This window comes from Gadus macrocephalus, chromosome 15, assembly GCF_031168955.1.
Source record: "Gadus macrocephalus chromosome 15, ASM3116895v1".
NCBI lineage: Eukaryota > Metazoa > Chordata > Actinopteri > Gadiformes > Gadidae > Gadus > Gadus macrocephalus.
The window spans coordinates 443,017-460,516 of NC_082396.1; the positions used below are offsets into that span (position 1 = coordinate 443,017).

Sequence of the window (17,500 nt, forward strand, 5' to 3'; positions counted from 1 at the left end):
ATCGTTCCCTCGCCCAGACCCTCCACTGACCCAATTACACACAGCAAGGGGGAGGGCGAGAGACACCAAGAGAGAGTCGCAGATAAGAGAGAGGGAGGGTGAGAGAGAGAGAGGGTGAGGTAGGGAGAAAGAGAGACATGGGAGTGAGTGTGAGGGAAGAAGAGAGGGAAAAGAGAGAGACGACAGAGAGAGAGGGAGAGAGGACACAGAACTAAGGAGGAGAGGGACGGACGAGAAAGAGAAACCGCGAGAGGGAGGGAAGAAGCAAGCAAGCACGTAGAGTTTGAGATCGGAGGCGCGGAATGTGGAGCGAGCGTTAGAAACATATTCCTCCTGCCCGCGAGCCCCTCCTCCCGCCGAACAACCAACAAAAACAACTTCACCTGGGACCTAAAGTACCTTTGGACTCTTGGTGGAGGACGAGGCGGTGCTCTGGAAGCAGCCGTCTAGCTCCTCAGTCCACTCCCGTCCTGCGAGGAACAACGGTCTGCCTCTGAGAGAGAGAGAGAGGGGGAGAGAGGGGGAGAACGAGAGGCTCCTCTGAGAGAGAGGGGGGGAGAACGAGCGGCTCCTCTGTGGTTCTGGGCGGGCGCGGCATCAGGATGGCTGAGCTCCTGCGGGGGGTGGCGGGGACGGAGACCAGGGGGGGGACAGCGCGCAGGGCTGGACTCTAGCTCCATATCTGGTGACGGGCGGGGGAGGAGGAGGAGGAGGGAGGGGGGCTCGCTGACAGCGGCTGACACACTGATCTGGGCAGGCGGAGGGGGGTGCAGCAGCACAGGTGGGGGAGGCAGCCGGCATGAATCTGTTCTTCCAGGAGACGTGGGAGGTGGAGGGTCTGCAGACCGTCGGCATTCTCCTGGTGGTCTGCAGCTCCCTCAAGCTCATGCACTTCCTGGGACTGATCGACCTCAGCAGCCCAGGTACGGTACCCCCACCAGCCCAGGGACAGTACCCCCCGGGGTCCCCTTGCAAAGTCTCCGCAAAGTTGTCCGATAGGTGTAGATTAATGGAGTTGGGATAAGATGGTATCTTTTTGTATGCATGGGTTTATACCGACTTCAGGACACATCTCTCTGTGTGGTTGGGGTACGATTGCGGGTGCCTCCATTTCTCCGGTGTGTGTGTGTGTGTGTGTGTGTGTGTGTGTGTGTGTGTGTGTGTGTGTGTGTGTGTGTGTGTGTGTGTGTGTGTGTGTGTGTGTGTGTGTGTGTAAAACTGTGTTTGTGTGTGTATGTTTCTGTTGGTAGCAGTTTCTGTTTGTGTGTCTATACCTGCACACTGAGTGTGTGCGTTGATTTATTTGCAAGTGTGTGCGTGCGTGTGTGTGTGTGTGTGTGTGAGACAATGTAATGGAAAAACATTTTAATACCTCATTGTGAATTTTGGTATAGAGTGATTTGACTGAACCAACGTATCTCCATTGTTAGTAACCCAATGAAAACATATTCCTTTTATGCTCTATTTTTAACTCCAACTCAATTGATAGTTCTTAAAATAGAGACCACTCTCCAATAGCTGTATTATGTCAGCCTGTATGACCTTGTTACTTGGTGGATGTTTAATATTTATGTATAACCTTTAGCCTGAGATCTCCAGACCAATTCATAAAATAAAATTAACCTCAGTTCATTTTAGATTCCCAAAGAGACAGACCAAAGTTCTCTGGACACAATTGGACAGACCTAAAACCAATTCCAATCCTAAGACCATTCACGCGTGATAGATCAGCAGCAGCCATCTATCGAGGTTGTTTTATGAAATGCTCCCATAGGGCGCTCGTATCATCCCGCCCCACATTAGATAGAAGGTTGTGATGGGTCTGCTCTGAATCTGTCTGAACGCGCATCTGAGGGCAAATAAAACATAACCCTGGAGATTTGTCTGGTTCCAAGTATATAATGTACTTGTTTTTGTGGAAATTACGATGAGCTATTGCAAGTGCAACATTTGAACCACTAGGTGGCAGATGAGACAACAGGTTCATGGCATGATTGAACACTGTGGCTTCAACCCCAAAAGGGCAGTGTGTCTGTCCTTAACAGACAGACACACAACAGATTTAATCAGTGTCATGGGCCCTCAAAGAACACCCTGTCACATGATTGTATGTTGTAAGTATGTTGCAGTATCTCATATAATACGAGTAGATCACTTGAAATCTAATTTCCCCTACATTTCTTTACGATCGCTTGGCAGTGTAGGGCACAGTGGAACAATTGAAAAAACAATCGTATCAAGCAATTACGCAGTACTCTCCTATTGATGTGTTTTCCGAATTGAAACAGATGCACTGTTTAGTCAGACTCACTCTACCTATGTAGGTTTCAGCCTTGCAGTTCAGGAACTGAATCTCAATCGAGTGTTTCCACTCAATTCTGAGCCTGGGTTGAAAGATATTAAAAAAACATTACTTGATGTTGATGTTTCTTGAAACGTAATGACTCTGGCAATATACTCAATACATCATAAGCCTCTGTGAACAAACTGAAGATTTTATGTTATTTTCTTAACTGAATTTAATATTGCTGTATGCTAGTACTGATGAGGATGTACAATCACCTCACTGTCCAACTGGAAGCACACACACACACACACACACACACGTACACACACACACACACACACGTACACACACATGCGTGTACACACGTACACACGCACACCCTGGGGCAAGGAACTGGCTGTGCGCTAGGTTGCAGGGTGATGGTGACTGGTGTCTGGCTGGAGCATCACGCGTGACGCCAGAGTCCCAGAGTGCCAGAACCACTGTCACTGACCAGGGAGTAGCCCAGAGCAGGATATAAGACAGAGGCAGAGACAGGAGCGGTCCACAGAGGCTAGTGGGCAGAGGCTAGTGTACAGGGACTATTGGACAGAGGCTCGTGGACCGTCCAGTGGAGAGGAGCCATAGCCAGTCCCACAGCCCAGGTAGAGGTAGAGGAGAGGTGCTCTGGTTGGACCGACCCCACCCCTCCATCCCCATGGCCTTCATCCCTCAGACAGCTGGGGTCCTCCTGAAGGGGGTCAAAGGGCTGTTCCCGTGGAGGAGCAGTGGCAAGAGTGAGTATGTGTGTGTGTACCGGTGTGAGCATGTGCAAAGGGTACTCTCCACCTCTGTTTCTTTCTTCTATTGGTTTGTTAATCTATCAATTGGCATGGTCATTCCTTGACTATTGAAGGCAGTGTTGGACTGTGTGAATTGGCCAGATGTAGCCTGATAAGGGTATAATTGTTAGAGATGATGGCTGGATTAGTTCAACGATTTTTATTGCAGTCCCTCCATACGGTCCGCAGGTCTGGCAAATAAGACGGGGGCTTAGAATGAACACCTTCTTCTCATGTCCACACCACTGGATGATAGGATGCTTCGTCTGGCGCTGGTGCAGTGAGCTCCGGTCAGTAGGGGCCCTGTGTCTGGGGCTGGGGCAGTGAGGTCCGGTCAGTAGGGGCTCTGTGTCTGGGGCAGTGAGCTCCGGTCAGTAGGGGCTCTGTGTCTGGGGCTGGGGCAGTGAGCTCCGGTCAGTAGGGGCTCTGTGTCTGGTGCAGTGAGCTCCGGTCAGTAGGGGCTCTGTGTCTGGGGCTGGGGCAGTGAGCTCCGGTCAGTAGGGGCTCTGTGTCTGGTGCAGTGAGCTCCGGTCAGTAGGGGCTGTGTCTGGTGCAGTGAGGGCCGGTCAGTAGGGGCTCTGTGTCTGGGGCTGGTGCAGTGAGGGCCGGTCAGTAGGGGCTCTGTGTCTGGGGCAGTGAGCTCCGGCCAGTAGTGGCTGTGTCTGGGGCAGTGAGCTCCGGTCAGTAGGGGCTCTGTGTCTGGGGCAGTGAGCTCCGGTCAGTAGGGGCTGTGTCTGGTGCAGTGAGCTCCGGCCAGTAGTGGCTGTGTCTGGGGCAGTGAGCTCCGGCCAGTAGTGGCTGTGTCTGGGGCAGTGAGCTCCGGTCAGTAGGGGCTCTGTGTCTGGGGCAGTGAGCTCCGGTCAGTAGGGGCTGTGTCTGGTGCAGTGAGGGCCGGTCAGTAGGGGCTCTGTGTTCTTGGGGTGTGAGGGGGCAGCATGGCGGAGCTGCCATTAATGCTCTTTTACGATCTCTTCTCTGCATGGTCTCCCGTCCATAAGCCAGGTCAGCAAGTCAAACTAGACCGCATGATGTCTGTCTGTGTGTACGCGCGGCGCTCAAAAGAACGATAACAATCGCCGGGCATGCTGTGTGTGTGTGAGTGCTCTGAGTTTAACCTCTGTGCTGTGATTGGTGCTTGCAGGTAACCCTTCCAACAGCCAAAGCAAAAAAAGCATAAAGCAGCGTTTCCTCAAGCTGCTGGCGTGCTGCAGCGCCCCGGCCCCGCCCTCTGTCAGTGAAAGCAAGTGACCCTCCGCTGTCTCTGTCTCCCATGTGACCTTCGATGACCAATACTCAGGGAACACAAATCCATCGACTGGACAGGACTCAGGACCCTTGTTAGTGGGCGCAGGTTTAGACTAGAGACACAAGCAGTGGAAACAGGCACAAGGGCACAAACACGGAAACAGACACACACACACAAATAGGCATAAGTGCTTTATTTCGCCTAATGGTGCAGGCCTGTTGGCCCATTTCGTGATTGAACGTCATTGTTCCCTTTGGCAATGAACTGTCCTTTTTTTCTGTGCGTGGCAGTGTGTGTGTGTGTGTGTGTGCGTGTGCGTGTGTGTGCGTGTGACAGAGAAGTAAGTGAGTGTTCCAGGGGAAAACTGATTGAGAGGGAGATATAGAGGAAGCCTAGATGTTCTGTGCTAGATGTATCCGGCTTTAGGCTGAGATGGATTCAGGTCGATTTGAAGCAGTGGTTCGTTGATGACGGATTGCTTCTTGAATGAAAAAGGGTTAAAAAAAACGATCTGCAGTCATGTTTTGAATGACCATGGGATGCACGTCTTTCTTTATGCTATCCCACTAATAATATCTTTCTGGCTTTGTAGTGATCATCAGCGATGGCAATTGCGTGATCAATTTGATATTCCATCTAATAAAATGATGCTATAGTATAATATAAAAGTGATGGACAACAGGGTCTAAAAATATAAAATAACCATAACCAATCATCACAGAGGAGTGTATCCAATACAAATCTACTCAATAGCGTGCGAGGAAAATTTGAAGTAATATATTGATCCACATCTCAAAGTTTATTGATCCACATCTCAAAGTCAGCTAATAAACTCTTAGTCTTAGAAAGTCTTAGAATTGTAGGGGTGTGGTGCCCCCAGTAATTGGACACTAGCTTGGCCACGTGAGAGTATGGTAATTGGTCGACCCCCTGACTAAGAGGCCATGAGGGAAAATAGACTCCACACAAATAAATCGCGGTTAAGAACAGAAGGAAACCGAGAGACAGAGATTATCTTTAGATTGCGATGGATTTCATGGAACATCATTTTCTGATGCCTAATGCACTCCTCGGTAACCCACATCAAAATGTTGAAAGAGAAAAGTTAATTATAGATTTCTGTTGTCTTTCACTTTATACAATAATAGTCCAGTCTATGGCGGTTGTCTGAATAATCCACTCCAATACAAAGGCTGTGTGGCTGGTTGTCTAACCCCAGTCTCCACCCTTCTCCCTCAGACAGCATCGAAGATGACTTTGAGTTGTCCACCGTGTGCCATCGCCCGGAGAGCATGGACAAGCTGCAGGAGCAGACTAAGTTCACCAAGAAGGAGCTGCAGGTCCTCTACCGGGGCTTCAAGAACGTACGTGGCACCTTGGGAGAGAGGAGCTTTTAACCAGGATAGATGATATAGTGGCACCTTTAGATTGAGAGACTAGGGGCAATTAGTCCTGCTGTCCTGTTGTTTAGCTGTAGGATTCCTACAGATAGACTGAGGTCAGGGGGATCAAACCCGGTACCTTTCAGCTTGGAGTCAGAACACCCTATCCCCCCCCCCCCGCCCCCGCCCCTATCATAGATACTTAAAGGTCCCATGACATGAAAATCTCAATTTATGAGGTTTTCTAACATAAATATGAGTTCCCCTAGCCTGCCTATGGTCCCCCAGTGGCTAAAACTTGCGTTTGGTGTAAAACGAGCACTAGCTGTTCTGCTCGCCTTTGAAAAAACGGAGGCTCAAGCGCGCTGATTTGGAAATCTGTGCTCATGACGTCATGAGGAATCTCAGCTCCTCCCCTTACTCTGCCTGGCCCGCCCAGAGACGTTGGCCCGCCAATGAGACTCGACCGTGCGAGCGCCACATGTGTGTGTGTGAATACACACACTGTAACGCAAGTGTTTCTTGTCGGTTCTTTGACGTGTCTTGTATTTCCACAACGAGACTGTCATGGGGGTTATCTAAGCCATGGTTGAGAAGGAATTGGGGGAAAGGAACTTTGGTTTGACTCGCTGAAGTACATGAACTGCGACATGCCGCCGGTTGCCGCGAGGCACCATCGCCCGGCAGCGGGCAGCCGGCCGCAGGCAGCGTGCGGTTCAGTCGACTTCAGGTTGATGTGAAAGTGGAAGAACCAGAGACGTCGCAGAACCCGACAGTCGTTTGTGATTCATAATATCGTCTGGAGGCGCACACAATATGTTATATGATATAGATATCTATGTATTATATGATATTATTTAGATATAGAGCTCCAGGACTGTAACGCAAGTGTTGTACACTTCCTTGTTATTTGGATAACCGTTCTGCTGTTGGTGTGATGGCGCATAACGCGTCGGACTCTCGTATCTGGTATTTCTACAACGAGACTCGTATTGGGGGTTATCTCAGCCAAGGTTGAGAAGGAACTTTGGCTTTGACTCCCTCAAGAACATGAACCACGACAAGGAGGAGAAAGGGATCTTTGCCGGGCAGCGCTTATGCACCTCCGCCTCCGGCGGTGGTCCCTCAGCGGGGCTCAAGCGGGAGACATTCGCCACCAACAATCCCTTTCTCCTCCATGTCGTGGTTCATGTTCTTGAGGGAGTCAAAGCCAAAGTTCCTTCCCCTCAATTCATTCTCAACCTTGGCTGAGATAACCCCCAATACGAGTCTCGTTGTAGAAATACCAGATACGAGAGTCCGACGTGTTATGCGCCATCACACCAACAGCAGAACGGTTATCCAAATAACAAGGAAGTGTACAACACTTGCGTTACAGTCCTGGAGCTCTATATCTAAATAATATCATATACATAGATATCTATATCATATAACATATTGTGTGCGCCTCTAGACGATATTATGAATCACAAACGACTTTGTCGGGTTCTGCGACGTCTCTGGTTCTTCCACATCAACCTGAAGTCGACTGAACCGCGCGCTGCCTGCTGCCGGCTGCCCGCTGCCGGGCGATGGTGCCTCGCGGTAACCGGCGGCATGTCGCAGTTCATGTACTTCAGCGAGTCAAATCAAAGTTCCTTTCCCCCAATTCCTTCTCAACCATGGCTCAGATAACCCCCACGACAGTCTCGTTGTGGAAATACAAGACACATCAAAGAACCGACAAGAAACACTTGCGTTACAGTGTGTGTATTCACATTGATGTGGACGTTGAAGAACCAGGAACGTCGGAGAACCCAACGCGGTCGTTTGAGATTCATAATATCGGCTCACACAGCTTTTGGCCGTGATAATATATATTATATGATATAGATATCTGTGTAGGCTATATGATAATATTTAGATATAGAGCTCCAGGACTCCCGTGTGTTCTAGAATATTTACAGAACACGGCTAAAGGCTGTGTGCGGCTCGCCATTGCGATACATCCACTGTAAACAGAGCGCATGGTGGCTGCAAGCTGCTCAGGGCCACACCCCCACCCTCCTCCTTGACACGCCCACCGAAACAGCGCATTTGGGGGAAGCTCAATGTGCGACTGGCTCGGAGTGGCTGTAACTCTGCACCACGGCTGAATTTAGGGAATGTCTTTGAATACTGTGTTAGTTGCCCACTAATACCTATATTAAAGAATACATAAAATAGCATGTCATGGGACCTTTAAGTAGATACTGTACTACTTTAGATGGAAGTGTCACCGCCCGGCTCTTGACGGTGGCAAAGATGGGAGACCAGACTAAAGAGTGAAATTAGCTTACATTTATTCCAAACCAAGAATATAAACAACCAAACATATATATAAATGTCAGTAATCAGTAGTGTAAGCATGTGTGTGAATGTGTGTCAAACAAATAGAACAAAAGCAATGGCTGCATCAACAAGAGCCAGCCCAGATCTGCAGAAGGGTGAGCCTTAAATAGCACCACACCAGCCCAGGTGTCTCATCAGGAAGATGACCCTCCCACGACCTGGAACCTGCAAAGGGAGAGCAAAGCAGCAAAGAACACAGAGGCCCCTAGTGGAGTGGTGGGGTCGTCACACCCTCCCCCTTAAAAACGGGATTCCCACCAGGAATGCCGACCAACCACAACTACACAAAATTCTACCAAGGACATACAATACCCCCCTCAAAATAATCCAGTTCAACCATTTGCATAATACTGACCCGCTCGGAAGAACATACCTGGCCACCAAGCAGACCCCACTGTAACCCAGCAACTCCCGCGCCTGGAGAAGCAGTTTAAGAGTACAGCAAAGAGCCATGAAACCAGGAAATTGTAACCTTATAAGTGAATCAAGGTGTTCTCGACAAAGCATCCGCCACAACATTTCGAGAGCCTTTTATGTGACGGATGTCCAAACAATATGGCTGCAGGAACAAAACCCATCTCATCAATCTACGGTTTGGGCAATGTAGAGACTGCAAAAAGGTGATAGGATTGTGATCTGTATAAACCACCAAGGGGATGCTACCAGAATCAAGGTAGACTTCAAAATGCTGTAACGCCCAAATGAGTGCTAGCGTTTCCTTCTCAATGACAGAATAGTTCCTCTGAAAGGAATTAAATTTCTTGGAGTAGAAAGTCACCGGTCGTTCAACTCCACCATCATCATTTTGGGACAAGACAGCACCTACCCCCACGTCGCTCGCATCTACATGTAGAATAAAAGGATTATCCATTTGCGGAGCAGCTAGAATGGGAGGAGAGCACAGAACATTTTTTATGTTCTCAAAAGCTTGCTGACAGGCCAACGACCAGATGTATATCGCTTTTCCTTTTAACAAATCTGTTAAAGGGGCTGCCACTGTTGAGAAGCTTTCGCAGAAACTGCGGTAATAGCCCACCAGACCCAGAAAACGTTGCAGTTCCTTTTTATTGGCTGGCACAGGATACTTTGCTATAGCAGAGACTTTTGCTTGCACTGGCCGCACTTGCCCCTGACCCACTACTTTACCTAGGTAGGTGACAGTAGCCTTAGCAAACTCACACTTTGCCAAATTTACTGTAAGACGCGCTTCACTCAGACGTTCAAACAACATCCTGATGCGAACCAAATGCTCCTCCCAGGTATTGCTATAAACCACAACGTCATCCAAGTAAACGGCACATCCTTCAAGCCCAGACACAACAATATTCATTAACCGCTGGAACGTTGCAGGTGCATTCCGCAGTCCAAAGCTCATCACGTTGTAGGAAAACAAGCCAAAGGGTGTGATAAAAGCAGATATCTCCTTTGCTCGTTTTGACAGCGGTACTTGCCAGTAACCCTTCAGCAAATCGAATTTGCTGACATACTTTGCTGAACCAACCTGATCCACACAATCTTCCATGCGCGGCAGTGGATATGCATCAGGCTTGGTGACTGCGTTTACCTTCCGATAGTCTGTACAAAACCGAGGACTCTTATCAGACTTATCCACCAACAAGCAAGGGGATGCCCAACTAGACGACGAGGGCTCTGCAATATCATTCTCAAGCATGTACTTTATTTCTGATTCCATCACCTTACGTTTTCCCTCAGACACCCGATAAAAACGCTGGCGGATAGGCTGTACATCACCTACAACGATGTCATGTTCAATCAAATGCGTTTGGCTCGGTGTATCACCAAACAGCCCATGATAGCCGGCAATTAGCGTAGACAACTCAGCACGCCTCTCAACTGACAGCTGACCAAGCAAAGTGTCTAGGTTACGCAGCGTCTCAGAGTTTTTTTAACCGGCCTCGCAGCAAACTCTCATCCGGTGGGGTCACACCATCATCCTCCTGCACAACCGAATGCTGTGGAGAACCGCTTTCCACTGTGGCTGCCACCGAAACTGACCTAACCGACCGGTCCTGCTCCTTGCCACTTGAATCAGAAACCGGTGGCGCACGCTCAAAATAGGGTTTCAACAGATTAACATGGCAGAGTTGAGTCGATTTCCTTCGTTTAGGTGTTGACAACAAGTAGTTCTGCTCTGAAACCTGCCGCAACACTGTGAAAGGACCAGTGAATTTTGCCTGAAATGGAGAAGTCACCATAGGCAACAAAGCTAACACGCGATCACCAGGACTAAACTGATGCTGCTCAGCTTTCCGGTCATACAGACGCTTCATTTTTTCCTGCGCAGAGGCCAACTTCTCCTTAGCCAACTCTCCTGCTGCATACAACCGATGTCGAAAACCATTAATGTAATCAATCAAATTTACAGGCGGTTCATGTTTTGCAACAGGATCATGCACTAAAGTCAACGGCCCACGCACCGTGTGCCCGAAAACAAGTTCGTTGGGGCTGAAACCCGTGCTCTCTTGCTCCACCTCCCTAGCGGCTAGCAGCAACCATGGAAGCCCCTCTTCCCAGTCCTGGTTCATCTCAACGCAATACCCACGCAACAGAGACTTCAAAGTCTGGTGAAATCTTTCCAGGGCCCCTTGACTCTGAGGATGATATGCGGAAGCCTGGTTATGTTTAACCCTTAACTGCTTTAGCACTTGAGCAAACATCCGAGAAGAAAAATTTGAGCCCTGATCACTCTGAATTACTTTCGGTATACCGAAAATGGAGATGAACTGCGTGAGCGCCTTTGCCACCGACTTAGCAGTAATGCTACGCAATGGATAGGCAGCCGGGTACCTTGTACTTCGACACATGACGGTCAGTAAGTATTTACTACCTGATTTAGAACAAGGTAAAGGGCCCACACAGTCTACAATCAGATGCTCAAATGGTTGTGCAATAGCTGGAATAGGGTACAGTGGAGCTGGCTTAATAACCTGATTTGGCTTCCCAGTTAGCTGACATGTAAAACATGTTCTAATGTAGCTGGACACATCACTCTTCACACGAGGCCAGAAAAAGTAACGCAAAATATATACATATGTTTTACGCACTCCCAAATGCCCACAGTGATCATGGGCGGCCTTCAGAACCTCAGTGCGAAATTTAGATGGGACAACAACCTGCAACACTGGATCACCAACAAAATTGTCCCCATGTGGCATCCACTTCCTCACCAACAATCCATCCTGCACAAAATAACCATTAGCAGCGCTCCTTCCATCTGCATCAGTGACAACCCTGTCATACAGTGATTTCAAGGAGGAATCTGCTCTCTGTTCTGCCATGAGGTCACTGCAGGAAACAGACAAAAGAGGATCAGGAAAGGACACCGGGAATGTCTCCTTGTCACCCTTTTCAATCTGGTCAAGGTCCCGTTCAGCATGGCGCATGGCCCGTGTTACTGCACAAGCGGGGAACACCTCAGGAAACCCACATGCACCTTCATCCAGCTGTCCTATAACCAAGGGTGAAGTAGTCACAATGGGCGGTGGTGAACCCTTAGCCCACACACGACTGCCTGCCAGATCATTCCCTAGAATGATATCTACACCATCAACAGGCAATGCAGGGCGCACTCCCATAGCAACTTCACCCTGGACCAAACCACAGTTTAACACAAATTTGTGCAATGGAACAGGTGACGCTGTCAAACTCATGCCTCTCATGAGGACATAATCTCCTGTATCAGATTGATGAGAAAAAGGCAACACCGAACTCACAATATATGAATTAAAAGCAGCAGTATCCCTTAGGATTTTTACAGGTACAGAACTGTCGCTGCCCACCAAAGACACACTCCCATCAGACAGAAAAGCAGAGAACGAGTCCTTCAAACCGTCCATAACTTCAGCCTCCACCTGCTGACAAGAAATAGGCCCGACATATGGCACAGAGGTAGCACACACATTCGACCTAACCTGTACTCCTTCCTTCCCACGTCCAGCTTTGGGACAGTCAGCCTTCCAATGCCCCTGGCCCTTGCAGAAGTGGCACCCCTTCCCTAAATCCAATGGCACTCGACCCTGCACCGAACGCCCTGGTCTACTCAGGCCATGATAACGCGTTTCCTCCCACTTACTTGCAGTACTGAGCAACCCGGTATCGCTCCTGCTATCTCTACCGCTATACTCACGTTCAATCCTGTGTGTGAGCACATACTCATCTGTTAGGGTGGCAGCTTCTGCCGCAGTTTTCACTTTATGCTCACTGATATAAACAGCAATATGACTAGGAACAGAGTTTTTAAATTGTTCCAAAACAATCAGATCACATAGAGCATCAAAAGTATCTACCTTCACAGCAGAACACCAGCGACTGAAATGAGTACACTGCTCCCTCGCAAACTCAACATGCGTCTGCCTACTCGACTTCTCCCATGTCCGGAACCTCTGCCTATATGCCTCAGGTACAAGCTCATATGCGCGCAACACTGAAGCTTTAACTGTCGCATATTCTCTACTCTCAACTATAGTTAGAGCAGAGTACGCCTCCTGTGCCTTACCCGTCAACACACACTGCAAAAGTAACGTGCGATCGGAGTCGGACCACCCCCTACTCTCGGCCACACGCTCGAAGAGTGAAAAAAAAACGTCTGGGTCCTGCTCACAGAACCGAGGAACCAACCTACCCACAGCATCAAATACACCAGAGACCCTTGGAGAAAAACTCACCCCTGTCTCAGATCCACCCAAACTCAGCCTACGCTCCTCCAACTCAAGTCGCTTCCGCTCCATAACGAATTTCTCTCGTTCCGTTTTCGCTCTCTCCCGTTCCGTTTCCAGCAGAAGCAACTCCCTCCTCTGCTCAAACGTCAAACCAACTTCACTCAAAAGCGCATCCGAAACATCCAGCCGGGCACCAGCAACCTGCAATTTAGGTCTGAGAACCCCTGTTTCAAACAGATTAGCTTTCACAATTGCCTTAATGTTTTCCTTCATTCTTTTATCCCCAACATCCAACTCATAATACTCTGCAATTTTCACTAACTGTTCACGTGAGCAGCGCTCCAGACACTCCTCTGATGGAGCTCGCAAAAAATCCTCCACACTAGCCATTCTCAGCTCCAGCCAACCAAACCGTTACCGTGGTCTTGTCCCTCTAACTGCCTAATCAAAACTAACTAACTCACCCCCTAGTCTTCAGGCGTTTTTGCGGTGGGTATTTACGCACTGAAATCCGCAAGCCCGGTGGAGCAAGCAGTAAATGCCGACCCCACCAGCAGCTTGGGACGTGCTCCCGAGACAACTGCTCCAGCCACATTTAACACCACACTACAAAACCCCCCAGCAATCTTCCAAGGGAAGTTGCTCTTCACCTATCAGGGACAAAACAACGGCAACTCTAATGATCACACATAGGACAAAGCACAGAAAACACTACCTTTAGCACAATTTCCTCCTGTTACAGCCACTTAAATTAACCAAAACAAAATGGATTGCTTACCCTCTAGTCCAAGTCTCCCGCGTCAACAGAATGTGAAGTCATTCACCAATCACTGAACTTTAACAAGCTACAACCGCTCACTAACGTAAAACCTAACAGATCTTACAAACTACCCAAATACAAACCCCGGTCAACCGGAAATGGACGAGCCCCCACTTGTCACCGCCCGGCTCTTGACGGTGGCAAAGATGGGAGACCAGACTAAAGAGTGAAATTAGCTTACATTTATTCCAAACCAAGAATATAAACAACCAAACATATATATAAATGTCAGTAATCAGTAGTGTAAGCATGTGTGTGAATGTGTGTCAAACAAATAGAACAAAAGCAATGGCTGCATCAACAAGAGCCAGCCCAGATCTGCAGAAGGGTGAGCCTTAAATAGCACCACACCAGCCCAGGTGTCTCATCAGGAAGATGACCCTCCCACGACCTGGAACCTGCAAAGGGAGAGCAAAGCAGCAAAGAACACAGAGGCCCCTAGTGGAGTGGTGGGGTCGTCACAGAAGGACGAACCAAAGCAGAGGGTTGGTGAAGACGCTGTGTGGTGGTGGATAGTGTGGATGGCTGCTCACTGCTCTGTTTGTGCTTTGTATCCCAGGAGTGTCCAAGCGGGGTGGTGAACGAGGAGAACTTCAAGACCATCTATTCTCAGTTCTTCCCACAGGGAGGTGAGAGGGGCTGCAGTCCTGCCGGCTTTAGATGTTCTGCGTCATCACGACTTTTAGAAAGGATTCATTAAGCATGCGTTTCGTTTCATGATACAACATGCTATTCATGTTTTGATTAAAGGAACACTGTGTAGCCTGCTCTAATGCTGGGCCTTATACTTAGTTTCAACATGAGGAGTACGCTATAAACACAATGTTTATGTGGCAATTACCTTCCCCAGCTGCCCTTGGCTTAACCCTTGAGACAGATAACAAGAAGATATTTTCAAATTGGTGGCTGACCTTGTTACTATATACTTTATACTTGGATAATAGGCCAGCACAGAGAAAGCCCAGGCCCACCATTATTTTTCTTTATAGCTTTCTTTCCATTTCCTATACTTTGGTAGTTGAGAGCCAGAGAGAAAAAAATGTATATTCCTCAGTGCAGAATTCATTTTAACACGACAGGGCATGTCACATCGCATATAAACATCATACAAAAATAAATTAAATAATAAGCAGTATAGTTAGCATTGTTGCTATATTTAGCTTAGCTCATGTTCTAATATTTGTTGGTGTCTGTGTTCTTCAAAGACTCCGTTCATGTCTCAAGTCTGCTGCTCTCTGCCTTTCTAGATTCCAGTATGTACGCCCACTTCCTGTTTGAAGCCTTCGACACTGACAAGAACGGCTCTGTTAGTTTTGAGGTGAGCGCTATTTTGGTTTGACTGTCTCAAAAAGAACACAATATATTTTTGTCTCCAGCAGGTTAATCACTTTCACTGTCCCAAGAATAATCCGACTTGGAAGAAAGATGCATTTTTATACTGTGCTTCAATGCTAAAGTATACTGTTTATTCATAATTTAATTTGAACCATTGCCAGTTTATTATTAGAAGTCATAATTGTATTTGCCTGTATTGTCTGTGTTGTTTTGGGTGGTTCTTAAATGTGTGACGTTGCAAATCAGATCTCTCTTGGAAAAGAGGTGCTCAATCTCATTGAGACTAACCTGTATGAATCAAGGTCAAACAAATCCTGTACTGAGTGAACCTCCTTCTCCACTGAGTGAACCTCCTTCTCCACTGAGTGAACCTCCTTCTCCACTGAGTGAACCTCCTTCTCCACTGAGTGAACCTCCTTCTCCACTGAGTGAACCTCCTTCTCCACTAAATGAACCTCCTTCTCCACTGAGTGAACCTCCTTCTCCACTGAGTGAACCTCCTTCTCCACTGAGTGAACCTCCTTCTCCACTGAGTGAACCTCCTTCTCCACTGAGTGAACCTCCTTCTCCACTGAGTGAACCTCCTTCTCCACTGAGTGAACCTCCTTCTCCACTGAGTGAACCTCCTTCTCCACTGAGTGAACCTCCTTCTCCACTGAGTGAACCTCCTTCTCCACTAAATGAACCTCCTTCTCCACTGAGTGAACCTCCTTCTCCACTAAATGAACCTCCTTCTCCACTGAGTGAACCTCCTTCTCCACTGAGTGAACCTCCTTCTCCACTGAGTGAACCTCCTTCTCCACTGAGTGAACCTCCTTCTCCACTGAGTGAACCTCCTTCTCCACTAAATGAACCTCCTTCTCCACTGAACCTCCTTCTCCACTAAATGAACCTCCTTCTCCACTGAACCTCCTTCTCCACTGAGTGAACCTCCTTCTCCACTGAGTGAACCTCCTTCTCCACTGAGTGAACCTCCTTCTCCACTGAGTGAACCTCCTTCTCCCCTGAGTGAACCTCCTTCTCCACTGAGTGAACCTCCTTCTCCACTGAGTGAACCTCCTTCTCCACTGAGTGAACCTCCTTCTCCACTGAGTGAACCTCCTTCTCCACTGAGTGAAACTCCTTCTCCACTGAGTGAACCTCCTTCTCCACTGAGTGAACCTCCTTCTCCACTGAGTGAACCTCCTTCTCCACTGAGTGAACCTCCTTCTCCACTGAGTGAACCTCCTTCTCCACTAAATGAACCTCCTTCTCCACTGAACCTCCTTCTCCACTAAATGAACCTCCTTCTCCACTGAACCTCCTTCTCCACTGAGTGAACCTCCTTCTCCACTAAATGAACCTCCTTCTCCCCTGAGTGAACCTCCTTCTCCACTGAGTGAACCTCCTTCTCCACTGAGTTAACCTCCTTCTTCACTGAGTGAACCTCCTTCTCCACTGAGTGAACCTCCTTCTCCACTGAGTGAACCTCCTTCTCCACTGAGTGAACCTCCTTCTCCACTGAGTGAACCTCCTTCTCCACTGAGTGAACCTCCTTCTCCACTAAATGAACCTCCTTCTCCACTGAACCTCCTTCTCCACTAAATGAACCTCCTTCTCCACTGAACCTCCTTCTCCACTGAGTGAACCTCCTTCTCCACTAAATGAACCTCCTTCTCCCCTGAGTGAACCTCCTTCTCCACTGAGTGAACCTCCTTCTCCACTGAGTGAACCTCCTTCTCCCCTGAGTGAACCTCCTTCTCCACTGAGTGAACCTCCTTCTTCACTGAGTGAACCTCCTTCTCCACTGAGTGAACCTCCTTCTCCACTGAGTGAACCTCCTTCTCCACTAAATGAACCTCCTTCTCCACTGAACCTCCTTCTCCACTGAGTGAACCTCCTTCTCCACTAAATGAACCTCCTTCTCCCCTGAGTGAACCTCCTTCTCCACTGAGTGAACCTCCTTCTCCACTGAGTTAACCCCCTTCTTCACTGAGTGAACCTCCTTCTCCACTGAGTGAACCTCCTTCTCCACTGAGTGAACCTCCTTCTCCACTGAGTGAACCTCCTTCTCCCCTGAGTGAACCTCCTTCTTCACTGAGTGAACCTCCTTCTTCACTGAATGAACCTCCTTCTCCACTGAGTGAACCTCCTTCTCCACTGAGTGAACCTCCTTCTCCACTGAGTGAACCTCCTTCTCCACTAAATGAACCTCCTTCTCCACTGAGTTAACCCCCTTCTTCACTGAGTGAACCTCCTTCTCCACTGAGTGAACCTCCTTCTCCACTGAGTGAACCTCCTTCTCCACTGAGTGAACCTCCTTCTCCCCTGAGTGAACCTCCTTCTCCACTGAGTGAACCTCCTTCTTCACTGAATGAACCTCCTTCTCCACTGAGTGAACCTCCTTCTCCACTGAGTGAACCTCCTTCTCCACTGAGTGAACCTCCTTCTCCACTGAGTGAACCTCCTTCTCCCCTGAGTGAACCTCCTTCTCCCCTGAGTGAACCTCCTTCTCCACTGAGTGAACCTCCTTCTCCACTGAGTGAACCTCCTTCTCCACTGAGTGAACCTCCTTCTCCAC

The 17,500-nt window shown here is 48.6% G+C and overlaps 1 protein-coding gene across 6 annotated transcripts in view; it reads left to right on the top strand.

Moving 5' to 3' along the window:
- The window catches only part of LOC132472911 (Kv channel-interacting protein 2-like), a 71,487-nt gene that overhangs the window by 50,965 nt on the left and 3,022 nt on the right, over positions 1 to 17,500 (top strand). For 2 of the 6 annotated variants that reach the window (XM_060072767.1, XM_060072765.1), the window contains exons 2-4: positions 5,594 to 5,718; positions 14,165 to 14,234; positions 14,853 to 14,923. In XM_060072767.1, the coding sequence (XP_059928750.1) occupies positions 5,594 to 5,718; positions 14,165 to 14,234; positions 14,853 to 14,923 (266 nt within the window). Of the gene's footprint in view, positions 1 to 744; positions 924 to 2,700; positions 3,064 to 4,249; positions 4,353 to 5,593; positions 5,719 to 14,164; positions 14,235 to 14,852; positions 14,924 to 17,500 lie in introns of those variants that run through there. The other 4 variants (XM_060072761.1, XM_060072762.1, XM_060072763.1 and 1 more) reach the window with 4 other exon arrangements.